Raw genomic sequence first — 22111 nt, forward strand, 5'->3', positions numbered from 1 at the left:
TACATGAAGTTCTGCGGTAAATCTATTTGTGTTGTGCTGTAAAATAAAACTTCCAGACAGATGGAAAAGATACAGTATTTATGCATTGTAAAAAAAAAATACACCAGAACATTATTTTGGATGCAAGTGTGTTGATTACTGATATCATAAAATCCCTGATGAGTCTTTTATTGTCTGCCCTGCTCTTACCACATCTGTTTAATCCTGAACATTACTGCCCTTGCGGGACATTATCATCTTTTAAAATTCCCTCTTTCGGTGACCATCTGCTTTTATGAGGCCATTGTACCTCCTAGATAGCCAACTTTTCCATTTGTCCTTATTACCTTCCATAAAGCTCAAATATTTAGGAGATGTTATAAAAGTTCCATTGCTATTTGAGGACCTCTGATATCTATTTGGCATTAACAGTGTGCCTGATGCAGTAGCTCACACAGAGCCACTTAGCTTTGCAGGGGAAATTATTGGTACAATATAACACACTCTTTACAACCCGAGTAATGGATTTCTGTGAATGTGAGGTAGGTGTTGTTTTGGGCATCAGTGTGAAGAGAAGTGCCAAGCCATATGCTGGCACTCATTTATGTGAATCTGTTTAAAACATTGGAAGAATGCTGTTTATATAAAGTTTGCTCTGGATGTGGACAAGCGGTTTTTGATGTGGCTATCACAGTGAGGGCGGTGCACCGGGGCGTTATAGCAAGAACTGTGTCAGAAAGAAGACGCATCAATAAACCATCCAGCAGTCAATGCTCGTTCATCGGCTTTGTTTTTCCATACATGCATCATTTGAAGTGCAGGTGCATTATTGAAATTTGTCACTGACTTTGATATCATCACCCTAAGTCCACTGATAGTGCTGTAACTGAGATAACTTTTGAATTAATAAATTCATGTATTGACTTGACCCCTGCACTTTTAGCATGCTGTCAGTTCTACGTCGCTCACACTGTGCTCCTCTTGTGTTGGGGTCTTGGGCCTCTGTGCCATTGTGCGGAGCGTGTGCCGTAATTTCCCCAAACAATAATGCGTTTGTAAAAAAAAAACATGAATGAGCAAACATCAAGTGCACAAAGTGCTCCCCCTAAGCTGTTGAGTCATTGTTAAAGAGGCGGAATGGGCACATAAACCTGAAGTAAGAGGCATTACAAGTGTAATCAAGTGGAAAGCTCAAAGCAAAAGAAAATTTAATATCAAATAGTCCAACTCTGTCTCCTACAAAATATATATCTCGCTTTCACAATAGCACTTACCCTGAAGCCATCCACATCCTAAATGCTTCACTGGTTGTATAAACAAGCACATGCACTTTAATCTGGCACTTTTGCACTAACTGTGTTTATTATATTATGACTGTGACTGTTTTTTTGGGGGGTTTTTTTGTGGTCACTTGTGTGTACTATGTGTTTATATGTTTGCTGTTGTTGAGCGCACCAAAACAAAGTCCAATCGACTGTCAGGTTGATATGGCAATTAAATATTGACTCTCTTGAATCCTTGAACATTTACTAATTTGCTTTGTCAAATACATTTTGGAAGAAGCATAATTTGCTGCCTGCATTACACTCACTGGCAGGCAGCGTTCCCAACTGTAATCCAGTGCTTCAGGTTAACCAAACGTAACCACAGAAACATGGCACAGAAACATGACATTTTACGGATATATCAGTATGAACATTCCTTGTTCTGCTGATCTAAAAGAAAAAGTAATACTTAATATGTGACATTACTTTTTACCAACTGAATCTCACCCAAAAGCACAAATACAGAAATCTATCAGTTTAAGTAACTCAGACTTTTCCAACTCTGGCAGATTCTTTTTGCTCATGTGGGACCACAGTTCTCAGACTGAAATCTGCCAAATCGTCACCTACTCGACACAAACATAAAGTAAATAAAATGTAAACATGTAAAATAAAATGATAGATGATAGCCGTTAGAGTGCACTTCCTGCAGAGTTTTGCAGTTCTGCAAAACCTTGTTTTTATGAATCCGTAATGAATCTGTCTTCATAAGAGCAAGCCCCCCCCCTCCCCCAAACATCTCAGTATGACAGCGTAAGTACAGATTCCTGACACAAAATGCCCATTACCCACCGACCAACTACCAGACCATATTAATTACAGCTGCCACCTTGTTCAAACAGCTCTGTCTGGCTAATTCCATAGTGTCTCACTGGCACAAGTCAATACAACTTCAAGGCTCAGGGCTTCCTAGTAATTGGAACAAACATGGCAGTAGTGATGTTTGGAGCTAAATCTTTGCCAGAGGCACTGTTGACTGCTGTTGTATTATCCTCTTTGTCGCAGCTCTCAGTAAAGGTACACAGTTCTAGATATACATACCGGCAAACCTTGTAATCCTGATTATGATAATCCTTTATGAAAATACCTTATTACAAACGGTCTGCCAAAGTTTTGTCAGTCAATTAATTTATCTGATTCAGAGTTTGTGCACAAGGAAATAAGTCTTTCCAAAAGATATCTGAAAACTCCGCCTTACTGTACATATCGTGGAATGTAAACATACACTTATTCACTGCAGGAGGTATGGAAATCTTGATGTATTATTTAATTACAGTGTTGTGTCACCGTGTGTATCGCTATCTTTATTACCATATTAACTCTGGGTTATTGCACCAAACAGATGCTTGTTTGAAGCATGGCCCTCTTGTTGAGTTTACACATTAAACTGCACATGTTGTATTGTCTTGCCTGGAGTATTTTCTGTCCTTTTGAGCTTAAGTGAACAGGCTGCTTTGAAGTGGCGGCCTCTTCCCAGATCCTCTCTGCGCCCAGCGATGAGCCAGAAGGACTTTTGTTTCCTCAGTGACAACTAAGGCAGGTATTGCCTTCTAGTCTACTAACCGCAGGGCTGCTTTGTTTCCCACTCAGCCAGCCATGAACACTGTGCATGGTCGACCTCCATTATCTCCCGAGCCACTGAACTCCTCTCGCCATAACATTTTGATGAAGGGGCTCTCAGGAAAAATACATTTCTACATTCAGACATCCAACTGTTTGTAAAATCCAGATCCAGATGTTTGTTTAAAAAAAAAAAAAAAAAGAAAGAAAGAAAGAAAGAAAGAAAAGAAAATAAACAAACATATCAGCTTGATAAATAACTGAGCATAATTTGCTCATCCCGTCTTGTTGCTTTCATTCTTCTTTAGCAGTTTTAAAATAGCCAGCTTAGCATTTAAGAACAAAAAAAATGTTTGAACATCGTCTTATATAGCACCACAGTAATTATTCATGTGAACCCACAATTGAAAGACAGATGGTTTGACTGCAAATAATGAACAGACATGCTCAGTTGCAACTCATTATTGATACCTCAAAGGCAGCAGAAGCGTAGTAGTAGATCTGAAACAGTATGAGCAGTCTGTGACATGCTAGTTAAACGATGTCATGAGCGTTCAGCAGCCATCAGTCAACTGCCTCCAGGAACTACAGCGAGCAGACTGAAACACTGCATTTTGGCAAATTTTGAAAAATGTATACAATATGAAATCTAGCTAAAACTGGTCACTATTTGGAATTCTGAAAGAAAAATCAACAACACATGCCAGCTATAACGAAAACACAGCAAAAATAGGAAGCAGCCAAATGCATAAACGCCCTTCGAGATCACTACACATCAGCGACGGTAACCGTGGTGCCAATTTCAAACATCTGTAATTGCTATTTATGTAACGGCAATACATAATGATGAACCTGCTAACCTCTGTGCCTCCTCTAGGATGTTTTCAATCTCTACTTCCATACCTCTACATTTGATTGTGCTTTGCGTGTTTGGGTGTGTTTTCTGAAGTTGCGAGCGTGCTGTGCGACAGTCAAATTTAAGCCTAACTCTTAAACACTCCTCGTCCTCACAGTCCTCATCAACAGGATACAGCGAAGACGATGCACTTGAGACCAAAAATATTGCAAATACGAAGCATCATATTCCGCGCAGTAGCTTGCATCTATGTTTTATACACGACCGCAGTAGCAGAGTAGATAGAGGATGTCAGGGAGAAGAGTCATGCTCCTCCTGTGCCATGATCAGAGTAAATTGCCTTGACGTGCCAGTCCTACACTGTCCTGAAGTCAAGGAATAAGGCCTCAGAATTCTTTGTTCCAGACGTGAAGGTTTTGCACTTACAGACAAATATAGCTGAATGAGGTGGGGATAAGAGCCAAGAATAAAATGATTGAAATTTTTAATCTAGGGCTGAACAGCAGTGTGAGCAGAGATGAGATGCAAACCAAGCGTCCCTTTGGAGAGAAGGATATAGATTGTAGGATCCCGCTGCTGGTCCACAGAGACACAGGCAATCACTCAGCTGTTTGATATCCTCTTGTAGGTTGTGCCTGATGCTACTGTATGCTTTTTACTCATCCTCAAGAATATGTAATGACTATGATCAATGTTTTTTTTTTTTTTATCTGTGACACCTTTTAAGGAGCACACCCTTATTTTCTGTTGTCGCAACCCCCCCGAGAGTCTTTGTGTTGTGCTCCCAGCCCTGCAGCATGGTACAAGAGTTTGCATGTGTTTCAGGTTATGGATCCCAGTGGCATAATGAAATACATTGCTTACTGAATGCAAGAGGAGCTGCCCCTGTATTTATATGTATGTATGTGTGTTTATCTGTGTGTGTGCATGGATACTAACGATATTTTATATGTGCTTCACGTTTAACTACATTTAAATTCATGCTTGCAAGCGGTTTTCCAAACGTAAAAACACTTTTTGATAATAACATACAGGATTTTTTTATACAGATGTGTGGCTGCACACATCTTCATCGGGTGGAACTGGGCACAGATGGCTCTGATGTAATCTCTTCAATCTGCTATTAATCACAGTCTACAGAAAGGAGGGGAAAAGACTGCAGTAAAGGTCATGAAGAGGTGGATTTTATATTTGTTATGTAGGATGGCATCTCATGATAACTGTAAGCAAGCTAGGAGTTTATCAAAGCCTGCAAGTGCAAGTGGGCCCAGTCATTTCTCTTTACTGTTGATTTTTAACCTTTATGTTTTCTTACCAAGTGGACCCTTAGCAATTTATAGTAGTGCCAGACCCAACAAGGACTATCTTCCTTCCAGTTATTACACATACAATCTCAATCTCAGCAGGTGTGTTCAGGGATTAAACAGAGCTGGAGGCCGCTGGATCATAGCTCCGGTAGACACGGTTCAGGTGCAGCTTAGTCCCAAACACGTCTGACTCCAGCCACAGGCGCCTGCCGCATCGAGCAAACAGGGTCTTTCACTTTCACTCTTACAGTTTGGGTCGATCGGTAGTGTTCAGACGTGCACAAGAAAGCCGAGTTTTTCAAAGAAAAATCTGAAAAGTTGCTGTTGACATGCACTGTGATAACCCGGTTACTGTAAAATCCATCGCGCAGCTGGAGATGATGTTTTCCAGTCTTTTTCCATTCAGACTCTTTCATGTGAACAAACCTTTTCCCAAATTCCTCAATTTTGGTTGAACAAAGGGTCAACCCACCAGCATAGTTTTAATCAGAGCACGTGGAATAAATTGATTCTTTTAACATCTGATATTAAAATTAATTTGAAAGGAAATTAAATGACACGAGTCACACGCATGATGGAGCAAATCTCAACCCAAATGAAGCCAACAAGAAACCTGAATAAAATCTCACTTGAATTTAATCATCTCACAGATTGTGTTGTTTTTTCCCCCACTAGTTATTTTTTATAAATCAAACAAATGCATTTTTATAAATTTACCATCTGTGCTTTAAATTACCAGAGCGCCGCTATTGCACAGACAGATTTAAAATGTTCATTTTAATATTTCATTTGACGTAGCTGCCAGAATACAGACGGCAGCCGCAGCTCAGACGACGAGGACAGAGGCCACAAAAGAAGAAGAAGAAAGAGCCTAATAAGAAAAATAATGGCGATAACAGACCAGTGATAAAAAGTAGAAAAGGATGTTGAATGGCGGCTGTATCTTCCCAAAATAATCATATTTAGGAGCTCAGATTTGCTGGAAATTAACATCAAAATTGCGTTTGAACGACAGACATCCTGACTGAATTTGAATTCTGCCACCCACCTTTTCTTTTAAATAAATTAGGCACCTATGCTTCCTGCACTTTATTTATTCATACATGTTTTTTTCTTTCTGACCTTGTGTGGCTTGAGGAGCCTTAGCTGCTACAGAATCACCCACCAGTCATCTTAGCCTGTCACTGATTGTGTGTTTTTTTTATTTTATGTTTTATTTTTAATTCTCTGATCCAGATATTTTAAGCTCAAAGGGACATCGGGCACAACACCTTAGTGGTCCCCTCCTTGTCAGATCTGCTTCAAAAACACACACTCAGCAGAACTTTCAGCCATGAGTGACTTTACCTTGATCTACTAGTTTGATTAAATGATATGCTGGTGATTGAGATGTGAGTGCATTGTGCTCACTCACCAGCTGCCACGGTCAGAGTCATTACAGCTGACAGACTGGACTGAAACTAAATAGTCAGGAGTCCTTGAGGTGAACTGAAGCCTATTACCAAGCTATAACAACAACAGACTGCTTTAAAACAAGGATTAATGCGGCATATTGAAACGTTACGGCACACATTGTAAATGAATAGCTGAGTACAGTGTACTGATGTATAGTTTTGATAAACCATAGATGTAATGGCTTAGAGCTGCAGCAGAGATGCTCGTTCAGGTGTATCATCTTATGTCCACGACACAAATCCCACTTTAACCAAAGGATGGTTCATTTGTATTCTTACAAATGAACTATTCCATCACCTTCGTCTGAGTTCAGAATATTGAAGATCTTTTATTGTTGCTCCAGAAGAGAAGAGGAGATAATAGTTTGGGTTTTATTCAGATTCAGAGAGTGTCGACTGAAGTTCTCAGTTCCTTTACTTGAGAAAAAAATACTATTCGAAATACTCTATTACAAGTTAAATGTACTTGAAGTACTTTTTGTATATATGACATTATTAGATTGTTAATACTGACTCATCAGTGTTTAAAGAGTAGTTTATTGTTGTAGCTGCTCGAGATATATACAGTTAGATAGTTTATATAGATCAGTGGTTCCCAACTTGTGGGGTGGGGCTCACTGGTGGGCCGTGAAGGTATCGCATGTGGCGGAACCATCATTTGCAGTACAGTACAATTCTGGTGACAAGATTTAGAAAATAATAAGTTTTAAAAAAAAATTTAACACAAGATGATTCTTGTTTTTTTTTGCATTTTTTTGTATTAAGACTTATCGCTGTTTTGCCATCGGACCATACTGTATACTTGTTTGCATTCTCAGTCTGATTGCGAACTGAAAAATTAAATCCATGGCAAAACCTGGAGCATCAAAACGGATTGGCAGAACAACTAACAACCAGTAGACAAATGAAACTTGACCAGTTTCCCCAACCAGACCCTGTTTACTTTTAAATGATCATCAGCCACTTTATTTGTTAACAATGTATGGTGTTTTATAAACTACAATCATTCAATCATATGTTTTATGAATTATGAACAATCTCAATCTGAAAATTAACTATTAGCCACACTTCTCAAATAAATGTTGTGGAGTAGAATAAAGTGTATTAAAATGAAGTACAAGAGTTTGTGCTTAAATACAGTAGGTTACTTACTGTAGTTACTTTCCACCACTGGTATTTCTCATTTGATACTTAAACATGACAAGAGGATACATGAAAATACTCACAGACTCGACCCTCTTTCTTCTGCACTTTGTTCACAGCTACACCCTCCGCGTGGTCGGCAATGGGATCAAAGCTCAAAGTGCCAACCCCGAAGTCAAAGTGAAGGAAGCAGATCCTGTGATTAATCAAATCATTGACAAACTGAAGCACATCAATCAGGTGAGACTCTCTCATTCTCTGTACATATTTGCTGTATGTACATTATCCAATTTCCTCTTTTATTGAAGCTCTCACTTTGTTTTAATTCCATATTTCCATCCCTCATTCTGTCAGACACATGGGAAACGTCTCCTAAGGCAATCTGCTAATTCTCTTTGTCAGTCTATGGAACATAAAGTAGCTCCTGTCAGCTTTTGGCTTGTTCTTTAAGGAGCACTGACTGCTGCCTTGTAAAGAAATGACTGCTCACAAAGCTGAAGCTCTTCACACTTTTCCTCTGAATAATCCTTGACAAAATAATTCATTTATATCCTCTATTACCAGTAAGTACCGGCTAATAGAAAACTAGTCTCAAATGCAAAATCATCTCCAGGCAATGAAAAACAAAATCAATCATTACACATTTAGAAACCCATTTGATCTGGTTTGTGTGTCTTCATATTTACAAAATCCTTTTTCTGCTCTTTGTCAAAATCAATGTAGCTGTTCTATCAGTCAGTCTGCTTTGATGCACATTTGTGCTGCTGTGGCTCCTTTCAGAGCTGTTTATCTCTCACGATGATGAGATTAGGGCAGTTTAGGGGAGCGCCTTTTCTGCTGCAGCTTCAATAACAGCTGCTGTAGCCACCTCTGTTGTTTCACTGCAGCGGCAGCAGCAGCAACAGCAACAGCAGCAGCTTCGCGCATCTGTTGCTTGGGTTCCCCAAGTGGCAGGCTGAAGGCCAGGTCATCTCTCTTGACCTCGCGCTGACACCCCCTCCCTGACTAATTCACACCATCTGTGGGATGTCAGAACACATAAATCTATATCATAACAATTTGAGAGCTCCTGAGCTACCTTGTTGACATTCACCGTGTCTGCTTTCACCGTTTGCATCTTAAACGTGCTTCTTTGAACGTCCTTGTGGTTCTGTGGATTTTTACCTACAGGAGAAACGCAGGTTTATGAGCTTGGATACTGAAATTGTTTCTCTGTTGCACATGATTTACTGTAACTCCTAAGAAACAGATCATCAGCTCAGCCCAGATTATGTAATCATAATCTGGGCTGAGTGTAACTTCAAGCCCTCTGTTTTTTTTCCACGCAATATCTGTCGCACATACTCTTCTCTCTTTGTGTCTGTTCATCTTCTTTTCTGCTGACAGTTCATTCTAATAAAAACATTTTAATGAATGTCATTATCTTACAACCTGTTCCTCTTGTTCTTATATACCCAGTCTTTGGTTAAAAACCGATCAGTAGTGAGTGATTCACTCATTGATCCCTAGTAGAATCATATACGTCACGGTCAGTTATGGACTTTGAGATGTGACTTCAATACTAACATCTGCTTCAGTACATATAGATGAACATCTGTGTCTAATGACAGCACAATTGTACACGTACGTTGCAGAAAGTAGTTCCATATATCCAATTTTTTTGGCCACTTGTGGGCAGTTGAAAACAAGCTGTAAACACAACATTCACATATCATCACCTTTTAAGCTTATATGGCAAACTTGTTAGCACAGTGGATACAGAGCAACAACAGGATTCTCTTGTGTTAGGCTGTGCTTGTTTCCACCTGATGAATTTAACACCAGCATTCATCTCTTATTAACTCTGTGTTTGGTCTCCACCGACTCCTTAGGGAAATATCTTGGTCTTTTATCTGCACCGTGTTCACCAGCTAGTCATTAACTTTGTCTGTCTGCCATTTGGTGCTGGACAGGTATTACACAGTGGATCTTCAGTGTTTGGTTTTTTTTTTTTCACTGAATACATCTGCCTGCTTCGTCTGGAGTTGGATAAAAGCGGCGAGTGAACCAAACATTAAAGTTGTAGCCAGAAAACAAAAAAAACAAAAAAAAAAAATGAGATGAAAGGCGCCAAAATGCTCAACAGAGCTGAGAGACCTTCAGAGTCATGAGATAATTCAGCTAGAGCAAGCACCTTCACAGTGCACAACTGATCCACTGTTCATGTGAAAATACTGATTCTAACCACTTTAAAGGTACAACACAAACATTACTGATGTTCAAATACAAAAACAAAACTGCACCTATCCCTCCCAGTTTGACTGACAGACTTATATTAGATGACAGGTAAATTTAATATTCTTAATGCTTTCTGACATTGTTTAAGGTTTGTTTATCGCTAATAATTGTACACACAAGAGGTGTTAAACCTCACTGTCAGTTATGATCAGTTCAGAACTATTACTGGTTTTTGTTTCTTTCTGGTTTGACGTCTTCATTTCTTTCTTGTTTTTTTTTTTTTTTTCTTTTTTTTCCCCTCCATTTATATCTTTAAATATTTGCCCTACATTTGCTTTGCTTAAAGGTGAATCTCTGGTGCGTACAGAAACTAACTGAGGTCAGTCTGACTTGTAGCAACGACTCAAAAAAAAAAAAAAAAAAAATAGCTCGCAGTATGAGATTTGTTTTTCAGATGCATAACTTGAAGTTTATTCTGTATTTTTGCTTCAGCTTTGGAATAATATTCTGTTTTCAACACCTGCACAGTTAGTCTTTGTAATGTCTTTTGTAATTGTCTTTTTGAAGACGTCACTGGAACAATTCAAATGCGTTGACAGAGCAGCTGCACGCTTTCTGTTTAAAAAAAAGTTCTGACTGTGGTTTCTTCCAGGAACACTTCTTCCGAGTTTACTTGGAAATAAAATAGAGGTAGTTTATTAATACATGAATAAAAAGGAATGTTGGATATGAATGGAATTAAATCAAACATCCAACAGTGACTCCCTGGTTGTCAACTGCCCTTAAAAATCATCCGACTGTGAAATCCCTGAAATTTAAATGCATTTAAAGAATTTATTCAGCGAAGGCAGCATGAAATGAAAAGACAACAGAGTTTCAACCAAAGCTAATTAACATGTGCTTTTTGTCCCTGTTATGTTGGTTGCTCTTGGTCGTGATCCCACCTTTCAGCAAGTATGACTGAAAACAAACTAATGGCTATTATAAAATGACATCGTCAGATTGCCATATGCGCTGTAGCTCATAACAGTGTCAGTCATTCAGTCGGTTGATTTGTTGGTTTGGTCGTTTAGCCATTTTGGCCCAACAGTTTTTTTTTTAAATTTTCCATGAAATTTTATACAGACACGAGCGCCTCTGACCATGAATCTTAATGTCAAAGTTTTCACCTATCCAGTTAAAAACTAAACAAAACAAGAAACTAAATATTGACTCACAGTTCCCAAATGGTTTATTCTGTACCCTGACTTTTCCTTCAGCACCACAATGAGGTTTTCAATTAGCTATGAAGCACAAATTTCAGCATGAGAATGATAAAAACATTAGCATCATAAATTGTCAAATTAGAAACACACACAAAAAAAAAGATATTTCTGACCTGTATGATGTTCCTTGGAGCCTGAGAACAAAAATGATGGTCCCCATCAGCAAAGGTGTTACACATATATATCAACCACGTTTAGAGATTAAAAAAAAAAAAAAACACTCCCCACCTCAATAATACCAAACTAAAGTGCTAATTAGTCCCACAGAATATAAATAGTATCCAGATATAATCTCTGGGGAAATGACAGCATTTCTGCTAATTAAACAGAGTAAAATGTAACACAGGAGTCAGTTGTTATGTATGTTAATGATAATGTGATTTTAGTTTTGAAACAAATAATCTTTTTGTTGTACTTTGTCAGCTGTGAAGATATGAGTAATTATCATGAACAACAAGAATCTTCATACAATGAAATTGCTTTAAGTCTTAATATTATTTCCCACATATTGAATGTGTGAAGGACAAACAATGAATGCAGTAAGGACACTATCTGAAAAAGAAATGAGTTTTAAGACTTTTCATGTTTCATGTCATTTATATATTTATAATCAATAAAGCTGCACCTTATACAATCATAATGGATGCACGCTTTAAAGAAAAAAACATAATTTGCCCTTCTGCTCAAGTTCTGTTTGCCAGATCCTCATGGTCTGTGCCAGCACTGCCTCCAGCACATGCAATAAATATAAAGATATTGTACCTGTGTAGTAGCGTAATTAGTGAACCTTGTCTGTGTTGTTTGTAGTCATTACCATTAACCATTCAGATCTTGTGTTGCTGTAAGCTTTTCCAGGACTTTGTTTGGGTTTTATGGGAATTCAAGATGCAAATAACCCAATAATTAATTGTAGCAGTAGCTTGAGTACACTCAAGCCAAATTACACTCCATCAATAGGTCAAACTGATTTCAAAGAGAAGTGCTTTGTTGTTATACTTGTAAGCCTCATATCAGTTGCACAACGCAGTGATCTGCAAAATCATTCATCACAGTGAATGTTTTATCCCAGTCACTGCGGTGAATTAGAAACAGACAGTATTCCAGTTTTATCGGATGTGTCCTAATAAAGGAAGACGTCTCCGCGCTTTACAAATAAGATTTTAAAAAGTGGTATTTAGTACAAATGCTAAAGTCCTTTTTCAGTAGCAAAGTCAGAATTTGTGTGATGTTGGTATAGTCTTACCCCAAATTTACACACAATGCAAGATGGTAGCAGCACGTAAGCGATACTCGTTCAGTCCACACGGACTCTGACCGGTGTTTGATGGTTGCTCTCCTTCAAAGTCAGCTGCTCGTCACTGATGTTACATTACATTCATGTGGCGGGCGCTTTTGTCCAAGGCGATCTATCTACGATAGATGCATTCAAAACACGTAGAAGCAAGAGCTAGATATCAGTTTGCAGGGTATCCCCTTTGACACAAACAAACTAGAAGAATGTTCAGTGCTACAGTACAAGTGCGTACAGAGATTTGAAGAGTAAGTACTAGCAGGTAAATGTATGCACTAGTAGGTGGGTTTGTAGCCTGCGGCAGTGACTCTGCTTTCCTGACTTCAGTGGGGAGCTCATTCCACTACTGTGGAGCCAGAACAGAGACGAGCCTTGACTGACCTAAGCGACCACAAGACGCACCGGGTGCATCTGGAAAGCTAAGTAGAAAAAAAAAAAAAAAAAAGCAGCCCTCTCATTCATTTGAATGGAACCATTTTTTCAGCTGAGTCGGGGGAACCAACACACCGTGCTCCCACACAAAACATCACAGAATCGTCCTATCACAAAAGTTAAACAAGGTTCGACTTTTGCTTCAACCTGACGGCTGACAAAACGCTGCATTGGCCCATCAAGTACATGCAAGCACACATTCCTGGTAGATTACTTATTGTATTACTTACTGTATTTCTAATGTCTATCTAATGATGGTTGCGATGAAAAATAAAGTAGGCCTTGTTGCTGCCGTGATAACTTTTCAGAGATGTGAAATCCTGTCTCTGAGTATTACAAACCGCTGTGCTGTGTTTTGGCATCTGATAAGCCTTTAATCATTAATCTGTTTTCTTGAGTTGGACTTCCTGGATCGTATTTAATTCTCTGACTGGCGCTTTAAACAACACTCCTCCACCAATGCTGCCTCCGGTGCTGTTTTAACGCAGGACTGTTGTTGTATCGCTCGGAGATTGTGTGGATTGATACGTGATAAAACAGAACCTGCATCTGTTCCATGACTCTGATGAAGATCGACTAAAAACAGGGAGTTTGGGCATAAAAGGTTGTGACTTCGGCTCAGGAGTTCAAGATTATATCATACTCATACTGTTGAGCCCTGGCTTTCTGAAGCAGGAAACATATTTAAGAGAGCTAATTAATCAACGTGGCATCTAAAATGGTTCCTGTACAGTCTGAAATAACCTGTGCTGTTACTTCAGAGAAACGACTTGTGTTTTCATACTAGACGTCACTGTAGAGGGAGGTGAAGTCTTACAGTGATGCTGTGTCTGGTAATTGCAGACCTTTTATATTATACATCTGGTACGATTCATTGAACAGCTTGTGTGTTCACAGTCCTTGAGTCTAGTTTGCATTATCATCTCATTGGGACTTGATTTGCAAATAGTTCTGATTGGCACCTCATTAGTTGGTGAAATGCGGCACGAGTGTCAACTTGTGTGTATGACCCGACTTTGTCATTTAGCATCAATTTCCATCTCTAATGTTTTATTCCTCAGCTGTCTTAAAGGTGTTGATGACACATGTTGTGAGGCACACGGCATGTTTTGACACAACAGGGAGTCCCAGGAAGTGGTAATCATGTAATTCACTGACAATGTGGCTGTATAAAATTGAAACTGGGGCTCAAGGAGGATATGTGGGTCATGTTCAGCACATTGATTTAAAATGTAGGCAGTGTTAAATGGTGTTTCTTTGAAATTTAAATTTATTGAATTTATCTGTGGTCGATGAAAAAGGGAAGAACTATAGAGTTGTGTGTGTTTGTGGGTGTGTGTGTGAACGTATGTGAGGGGGGGGGGGTTAATGGCAGCTCATTTTATGACCAGCCAAAACATCAATTACATATACCAGTGCACACGTTTATTCCATTGTACACATGAGTGACTGTGTGCACATATGGGTGTACCCTACACAGTGTATTACTTCTATAAATCACTATGGTGTTGGTGCACCTTATTAATATGATGAAACTTAAAGTACATGTGCATGTGTGCATGAATGGCAAGTTGCCTTTTTTAATGGCTGGAGAGACAGAAGAAAGTGTTCACTGAAATATGGATGAAAATGCAATTCTATTACCTTTTAAAGTCGCCACTGTGGGGCATTTTTATGAGGATAAGAATGGTGTGTCCATGCAAATGTTGATTTCCATGTTTGTCATCTACATATCAGAAATGTTCTTTACTATTTCCATTTATTTGCCCCTGACCTTGAGTAAATGAAGTGCAGAAACCACTCCCAGTTTCCACAGAACCAAATGGAAATGTATCATTACTATTCCACAGCCGAGACTGCAGGAAAACACAAAACAGCAATGCAGCTATTGACAAATTCATCATGCAATCTGAGAGTACAAACTCTAGATTTCATCATCTTGCTCATCAGCAGCTCTTTCCTATGAATTATTTGTTGGCTCCTCTCCTCCTTGCCTGTCCTCTCCTCTTGATGTGGTAAAACCCATCAAGAATCTATAAGTAGGTCCTGTCCCTGTGTCTCTCAATCAAAATCAGGGGCAAGCAGCTCCTCATCCAGTCTGCGGGCTGAATTATTTACCAGTCATTGATGTGGTGGTTGACCAGCAGTTTTGCTTGTGAATTATTCATGCGCTCTCTCCTCTTAGACCAAAGGATTAACACTGAGGATATATTCACATTTTATTTGTTGTGCTCCTAAATGTGCGTACCACATCATAGCATTTGACTGTTATAAAAGTCCAGTCAAGGAGCGAAGGCAATCTTGGGATATAACCAACATCCTTTTTTTTATTTATTTTTTTTTGTTTTTGTTTATTTTTAAAGATATTTAACACACCACACCTGCTGAATATGACTTACAAATTGAGCTTGTGCAACTAATTCATGTTGGTATCCAGCATAGAATCTGTAAATGATATGTCAAGTGGGTTTAAATTGGAGACAAACCACAAAACCTGCAGCATAATAATTCATGTTTTAACCTGCACTCCATGGCTTCATTCATTATAGCCAAGTGCGGTAAATAAAAGCATTAAAAGACAAATCCAGCTAAGCTGCGTACCTGTAGATAACAATTTTGTCTTAAATGACCTCATGTGTTTACGATCATTAAAAGCCATTTTGAGCAACAGCAGGATAATCCTCTTCGTGTAAATGGTCATAAATTGCTAAATTCAAGTTTTACAATATTACAAAATAAAAGGAAATCACATTTGATTAAAACATACTTTTAAATTTTAACAACCTTTTCTTCTAAGAATTACACTCATATGTAGTTATTTTTTTACCCCAGAAAAAAGGTTTCAGTGAAAAATGCTCACATATCCACAATCGACCCGTTTACTTGTTTCTGTTTATTTAAATCGTCACTATAGTGCTTGTCTGTTCTTTTTCTTTTTCTTTATTTTCTCCGTATTCATTTTATTGAAAAGTTTAGTAATTTCGTATAACAGTTGCACAGTAGTTTCATTTCTTTCTTTTTTTTTTTTTTTTTTTTATAGATCAAGTTGGCAGTTTTTGCCTAACAGTAGAGGCAGACAGGAAACATGGGAGAGAGAGAGACAGAGAGAGAGAGAAGGGGTCCAACATTCAACAAAGGTTCCCGGGTTGAGAATCGAATTGTGGATGTTGCGGTTATGTGGCACGCACTGTAACCATCTGGACACCAAAGTGCTCTGGCGCTGTTGTTTTCTAGCAAGTGTAGTAAACGTGGGCTGTGGATTAAAACCCGTTTGGTGCCATAGTGAGTATTTATGGCAGCAGGAAAGTGTTTGTGGGATTCTCTCAAAATAAACTACAATGCCTATGTTAATCGAAATGAAGGAACATGTCATGCAGTGCAGAGCTGTGGCTCACTGATGTGTTTTTGTTTTTATAGTTTTGGACAACAATGGAGGTCTGTTGTATAGAGGAATGAGCTGCATCAGGCTTTATGTGCTAGCAGCATCACTTCATTGCCATGGGACGTGCTGGCAATATTAAGAGCACTGACCATCGCCTGCATTATCCTTGAAATCTTCCAAATGTTAAGTCATAGGACGGAGGGTTAATTTGAATTATACGACTATTCTAAAATTCACATTATAATCTAATTTCTGCTCCTGCCTCTCACTCACTGACCTGCTGCCTCTTTGCCGCTGCACTCGGTCTGGATAAACATCCTGTCAGTGCTGCTGCTGCAGTGAGGGAGATGGAAAATGACAGTATGTGTCTTGGGACCTGCTCACATCCTGACACTTTTCTTCTCTCACTGGCAAATATGATCATTGTAAGATCTCTCCTCCACCCACTATTTACGGATAGTAGAATATGTTCAAAGAGAATACTAATGAGCTTAAAATCCACACACAGCTTGATTCATCTCTTAGAGCTTTGAAGGTGTGATTCATTTTGCCACATGACACCCTGCACCTCTTTAGGAAATGTACCCTATACATAATGTGCACTGTTAATTTGAATCAACAATAAATTTTAGTTATTGCTTGTCACTGACTGTTAGTTTGAATTCCTTGCAGTTTTTGGGGACCATACCTGATTTTGTCTGTGGTGGGAAAATATTGACTGAATGGTTGTGTGGGCAGGATAACTATAGTCATGATGTGCTCACATTTACAAGATACTGAGTAACAGGGCCTTGCCCCATTACTATTGACACATCTTAAGCACATACATTAATGGTTTGAGGGCACAGATTGGAGTTGACAGCTGAGTGAAAATTTCAAGCATTGGACAACAGTACAATGAGATTTTCTACCTTTTTTCTCCAATATAAGACATAGTTTTAGAAATGCTGAAACAATCGTATGGTTTAATACTTTTAATAACCCTATCCAGCGGTCAAACAAATAAATTTAAAGCCAAAAATACAAGAGTTTAAATACCCTAACTCTGCGTCTGCGCAGGCGACAGACAACAGACATATTTTTATGATAGTTTAGTTTTTTTGGGGTGTCTGTCCATCCATCTGTCCCATTCTTGTGAACGTGATATCTCAGGAAAGCCTGGAGGGAATCTATTCAAATTTGGCACAACTGTTCACACAAAACACATTTCTTGCCATAAACCAGGAATTCATACACTAATTATGACAATTTAATACAAATTTATAATCAGATATTATGGACAAAGGTCAACTTCACTGTGACATCATAATGTTCTGCAAAAAACACCTCTGGCCACTATTCAACACAGTAACTCAGGAAGGAGAGATTGTGACTGTTTCCTGCAAATTGACAGGTTGGCGGAGGGATACAACTGCGAGGTGGTAACTCTAGTTTTTTTAGTTATACCTGTAACACCTGTGTTTGTTTGCTTTAATGCAGAGACATATACCAGTATCATGTTCATCTTTGTTAAAAGATAAATAAGATAGTTGTACTCTCAGCCTCTCAGACACTGTCACTCTCAGCCTTGGATAAGAAATAAAAAATGCAATAGATAGTATAATTGAGTGGTATCTCAAAAAATATACAATAAACACAGAACTATATACATTGTAGGTACAGTACAGGTACATGTCTGTACTTATGTGTGTGTATATGTGTGTGTGTATGTGTGTGTGGGTATTATTCATTTTTCTGACTACCTGTGGGAAGAAACCGTCTCTGAAACGAGTGGTGGGTGATTTAATGCTCTGGTAGCATTTTCCAGATGGCAGGAGTGAGAATAGTGTGTGGGCAGGATGACTGGTGTCCTTGATGATGCTTTGGGCTTTTCTTATGCAGTGGCTAATGAAGATATCATGCAGCCGTAGTAGGTCTTTGCCAGTAAATTTTTGATGCTGGCTTTACAGTGTTTTGCTGCAGTTTCCAGTCGTGTGCAGCCAGAATTACCAAAACTATGCACTGTGATACAGCCTGTCAGAATATAGTCTCCATGGTGCAGTGATGAAAGTTAAGCCAAGCCTCGTTTCCCATCCTAAATCTTTTGAGACGCCTCACAAACTATAGCCTTTGTTGTGATTTCCTGAGGAAACAGCTGGTATTATGAAAAAAGTTAGTGATGTGTACATTGGTGAGTTTAGAAATTTATAGAATATATCAGGGGGCCAAAGTTGTTTTTCGGGTAGGGATCAGACAGGAAAGATAAGAATGCATGAAACATATGAATTCATGTTTTTATAAAGTCATAACAAGGTTTCGGCCACACTAGCAGCTCAAGGCACAGTAGTGCTTTGAGTCAAGCGCTAACAGCAGCATGCTAACACAAAGACAATGTTAACATGCTGATGTTTAGCAGGTGTAATGTTCGCCATCTTCATCTTTGTAGTTTAGCGTGTTAGCATGCTAACATTCAATAATGAGTACAAAGTACAGCTCCATGGTATTGTTTTGTATTAATTTGGTTATAAATGAAATTACTGAACAAAGTAAAATTTTGACCAGATGATGCTAGAAAAAATCCACTGACCACAACAGTTGTTGGAATCATCCATGGATATTTTTTTTTTTTTACTCGATTTAATATCAATCCATGCAGTAGTTGTTGAGATGGACCAAAGAGCCTGGACCAAAGTAGCGTATCAACCAACAGGCTGATATTGTCATCCCCAGAGAGAGAGAGAGAGAGAGAAAGAAACACTTATGGGTGAAAAATGACCTGAAGAACATTTATCAAACAATTGAGCCATTTTCAAAAGAATATCTATATTATAGGCTTTATAAATCATGTCCATGAAACTACATTCTGAACTGAACACAATGTATGTGAGTGAATGACAGGACTTCACAAAAATATATTTTTTGTCACTGATTGTAACAGTAAAAATTAACTTTTTTACTAAGTTGAGAGGTGGTTCAGCACAGGAATCGCTGAGATTTGTAACTTACCTACCCATGAAGGCCATTTCTGAATCGCTGCAAGCCTGTGGTAGTACAAGCCAGTAGATATTGTGTAACACTGCTTTCAGGCTAAACGTACAATCATAGTATAAATTTTCTACTTTGTAATATCAATAGAGAGTGGACTTACTCAACTCTCAGAGTTCATTTGCACAAAAGAAACTCTTTCGACATTCCTCTCTACAGTTACATTTTTGCTACCCTGACTTTCACCTCTCGTCAATCAAAGAAACCTGGTGGAAGCATGTTGTTGACATCAGTGTTACATCCAGGTGGTCAATCAGAATACAGTTTAACACATTCACCATTGGAAATGGGTTTTTCTTTTTGGCACAATGTTAACCCTTACACTTTTGGTGTGAAAGCCCTGTATTGTATAGTTGTTCTTCCAGTCAGCCAAATGTGTGCCAGTGTTTGAAGGATGGCCACCACTGAAAATGTTACTAAGACATTAAAGAAACTTTAGAGTTTTCAACATTGAGCCACCGAGGGAAATAGGAATTTGATTGCTGCAGTAAGTCATTGTTTTTGCCTTTCTAGTGTTACTACAAGTTGTTTCTGAATGATTGCTTACAATAGGAAGTGTTTTACTGTGAAACACATGGGGAAAGTGTTTAAATTTGCATTAAGCAACAGCTACAACAAATTAACAATGCAAATGTGGGTTAAATTATAACTATTAATAAAAAAAAGGGTGAATCGGCTATAAAGACCCGTCCCTGAAAATAGTCTAAAGCCAGGCTCACACCTTAGTTGAGTTAATTGCCGCCATTTGAAAGTACAGGAGTATGTAGAGTTTATTATAACTTCATGCAAAACCCTGTCTGGCCACATTGATGCCTCCATATATCAAACTTCCATTAAATATTAAGACATAGTTGGCCATGAACATGTGTTCTGTGCAGTTTTATCTGTAAGGATCTGCAGAAATTGTGTTGTTTACCATTATCTCATGTAGCTTTAATTCTTAATTGGTGCAGGAATTGAAAAAAACAAGAGGAAATGACCAACCACTGGGGGATCCCTGTGTTCAAAAAAATTCATAGTAAATGTGCAGTGGTGCAGTTTATTAGCATGTGGGCAGTTTTGTTTGTGAAAAGAGTAATTGGAATTATTTGGTCGTCACTAACTCTCCACACGCTGCAATAACAGCCAGAGGCCTGCCCAAGGGTTCCTATACTCAGAGCTTTATCTCATCTGGAGATGCATTGAGCCAATCAGAGCACCTGTCTCACAAGCCCATTATTAGACAAAACCCCATGCCGTCCACAGAAGTGCGGCTAATAACACTGTTAGGCTATGCAGGCTCACTTCATTGTGTGTCAGAAAGAGCAGTACAGCTGTTCAATACAATCAAACGCACAGCAGTTATTCCCCTGGCCCAGAGGAGTCAAAGAACTTAGTCGTCTGCTGACGGACAGGCATGGTCAAACATGGCAAATGTTTCCAAATTAGTTTGTTGTGAAATATCATTCGCTAACAAGACTTTATTCATTAATTACTACTGATGATGCAAATAATGTCATCTGCCAGTAACTACACAAACCAAAACACATGCTTAAGTCTTCTTTTAAATATATAAAAGAAAAATCTATAAATTATAAATTACAGATGTCTGTACTCCACGATTTACAGCTGAACTTGGGAAATGTGTGATGTTTACACAGAGCCAGGCTTTGACTGCAAAATTGATGAGGCCATTTCAGTTTCATGTTGCTCTCTTATCCCTTTTTTGTTTTCCATTTTTACATAAGCTACTGTCATTTTAGTCAGTTTAATGAATAATTTTCTTCTAACAATGTTAAAGGATAAGGCTGGTCAATTACAATTTTTGTTATTCTAAACAGATGAACCCATGAAACCAAACACCAAAACCAACAAAGTTTCTAAAGAATAAAGTTCTGATTTGATTGGACAGCAGCACTTTTTCTTCTTCCTCACACACACATTCATGTACGCACAGGCTCATAAGCTCATCTCCCTCTAAACTTTTAATAATGAATCTTAAGCTCACGCTGCATATTGTCTTCCATAAATAGACTAATTATTGTCAGATGCTGTTACCTTTGCAAACAAGGTTTGGAGTTGACAGCTTTTGAACTCCACATACAGAACCCTCGAGCAGCGAGACTGTTTGAAAATTTGAGCCCGTAGGTCATCTGTGTAAGCAGGTTATTACAACTCATAGTCACATTTTAATGTTAGCTGACCATTAGCAGCTATAGTTATTATGACAGGAGTAAAAAAGGAAGTCAGTTACGTAGTGTGTAGAGCAACCACGTGTTGTGCTGAGGAGGCCTGGGTCGATGGATGGGTTGTTTAAGCGTGACCACTCCACAGCCTTAACCAAATGTTTATTGTTGTAATCATGACGATGAAGGTGACCTATATGGTCGTTTAAGTTGGTGGACGTGTTGCGAGCACTCCTCTACCTCCTGCGCTGTGAACAAACACAAAGTTCAAATTCAGCCAAACTCCCGGACCAGACTAATCGTATGCACCACAGAAACTCATTATTCCACGTAATGTATCAAACATTTGGTCTGATTTCTGACGTAATTGGAAAGAAAATCACGCCAATTACACACATGGAGGGAGCGCTTAGATTGCCCAAACCCTCAATATTCTCCATCTTCTAACCTGTCACTGTTGAGGAGCAAAGACTCAAGACAGGCTAATTACCAGCACAGATATGTCCCAGCTCAGCCATGGCAGCAGCCCTGACACTTCACTGCTCCCTTGCACTGAACCACAGCAGTAACTAATTAGCATAGACACTACCCTTCTGATCAACACAAAGGATTCTCTCTTGTTTCCAATGACGTACCATGAATTTAAATGAGCCAATTAGCGAATGCATTTCCCCTGGTATCACAGAGTCTTTGATTGAGATTCTCCTGCAC

The 22111-nt window shown here is 38.7% G+C and overlaps 1 protein-coding gene across 1 annotated transcript in view; it reads left to right on the forward strand.

The window, feature by feature from the left end:
• The window catches only part of gpc5a (glypican 5a), a 132802-nt gene that overhangs the window by 57151 nt on the left and 53540 nt on the right, over nt 1-22111 (forward strand). Inside the window, exon 7 of the mRNA XM_056372061.1 lies at nt 7744-7864. Coding sequence (XP_056228036.1) covers nt 7744-7864 — 121 coding nt within the window. The remainder of the gene's footprint in view (nt 1-7743; nt 7865-22111) is intronic.

The sequence above is a fragment of the Seriola aureovittata genome, chromosome 1 (assembly GCF_021018895.1).
Source record: "Seriola aureovittata isolate HTS-2021-v1 ecotype China chromosome 1, ASM2101889v1, whole genome shotgun sequence".
Classification (NCBI taxonomy): Eukaryota; Metazoa; Chordata; class Actinopteri; order Carangiformes; family Carangidae; genus Seriola; species Seriola aureovittata.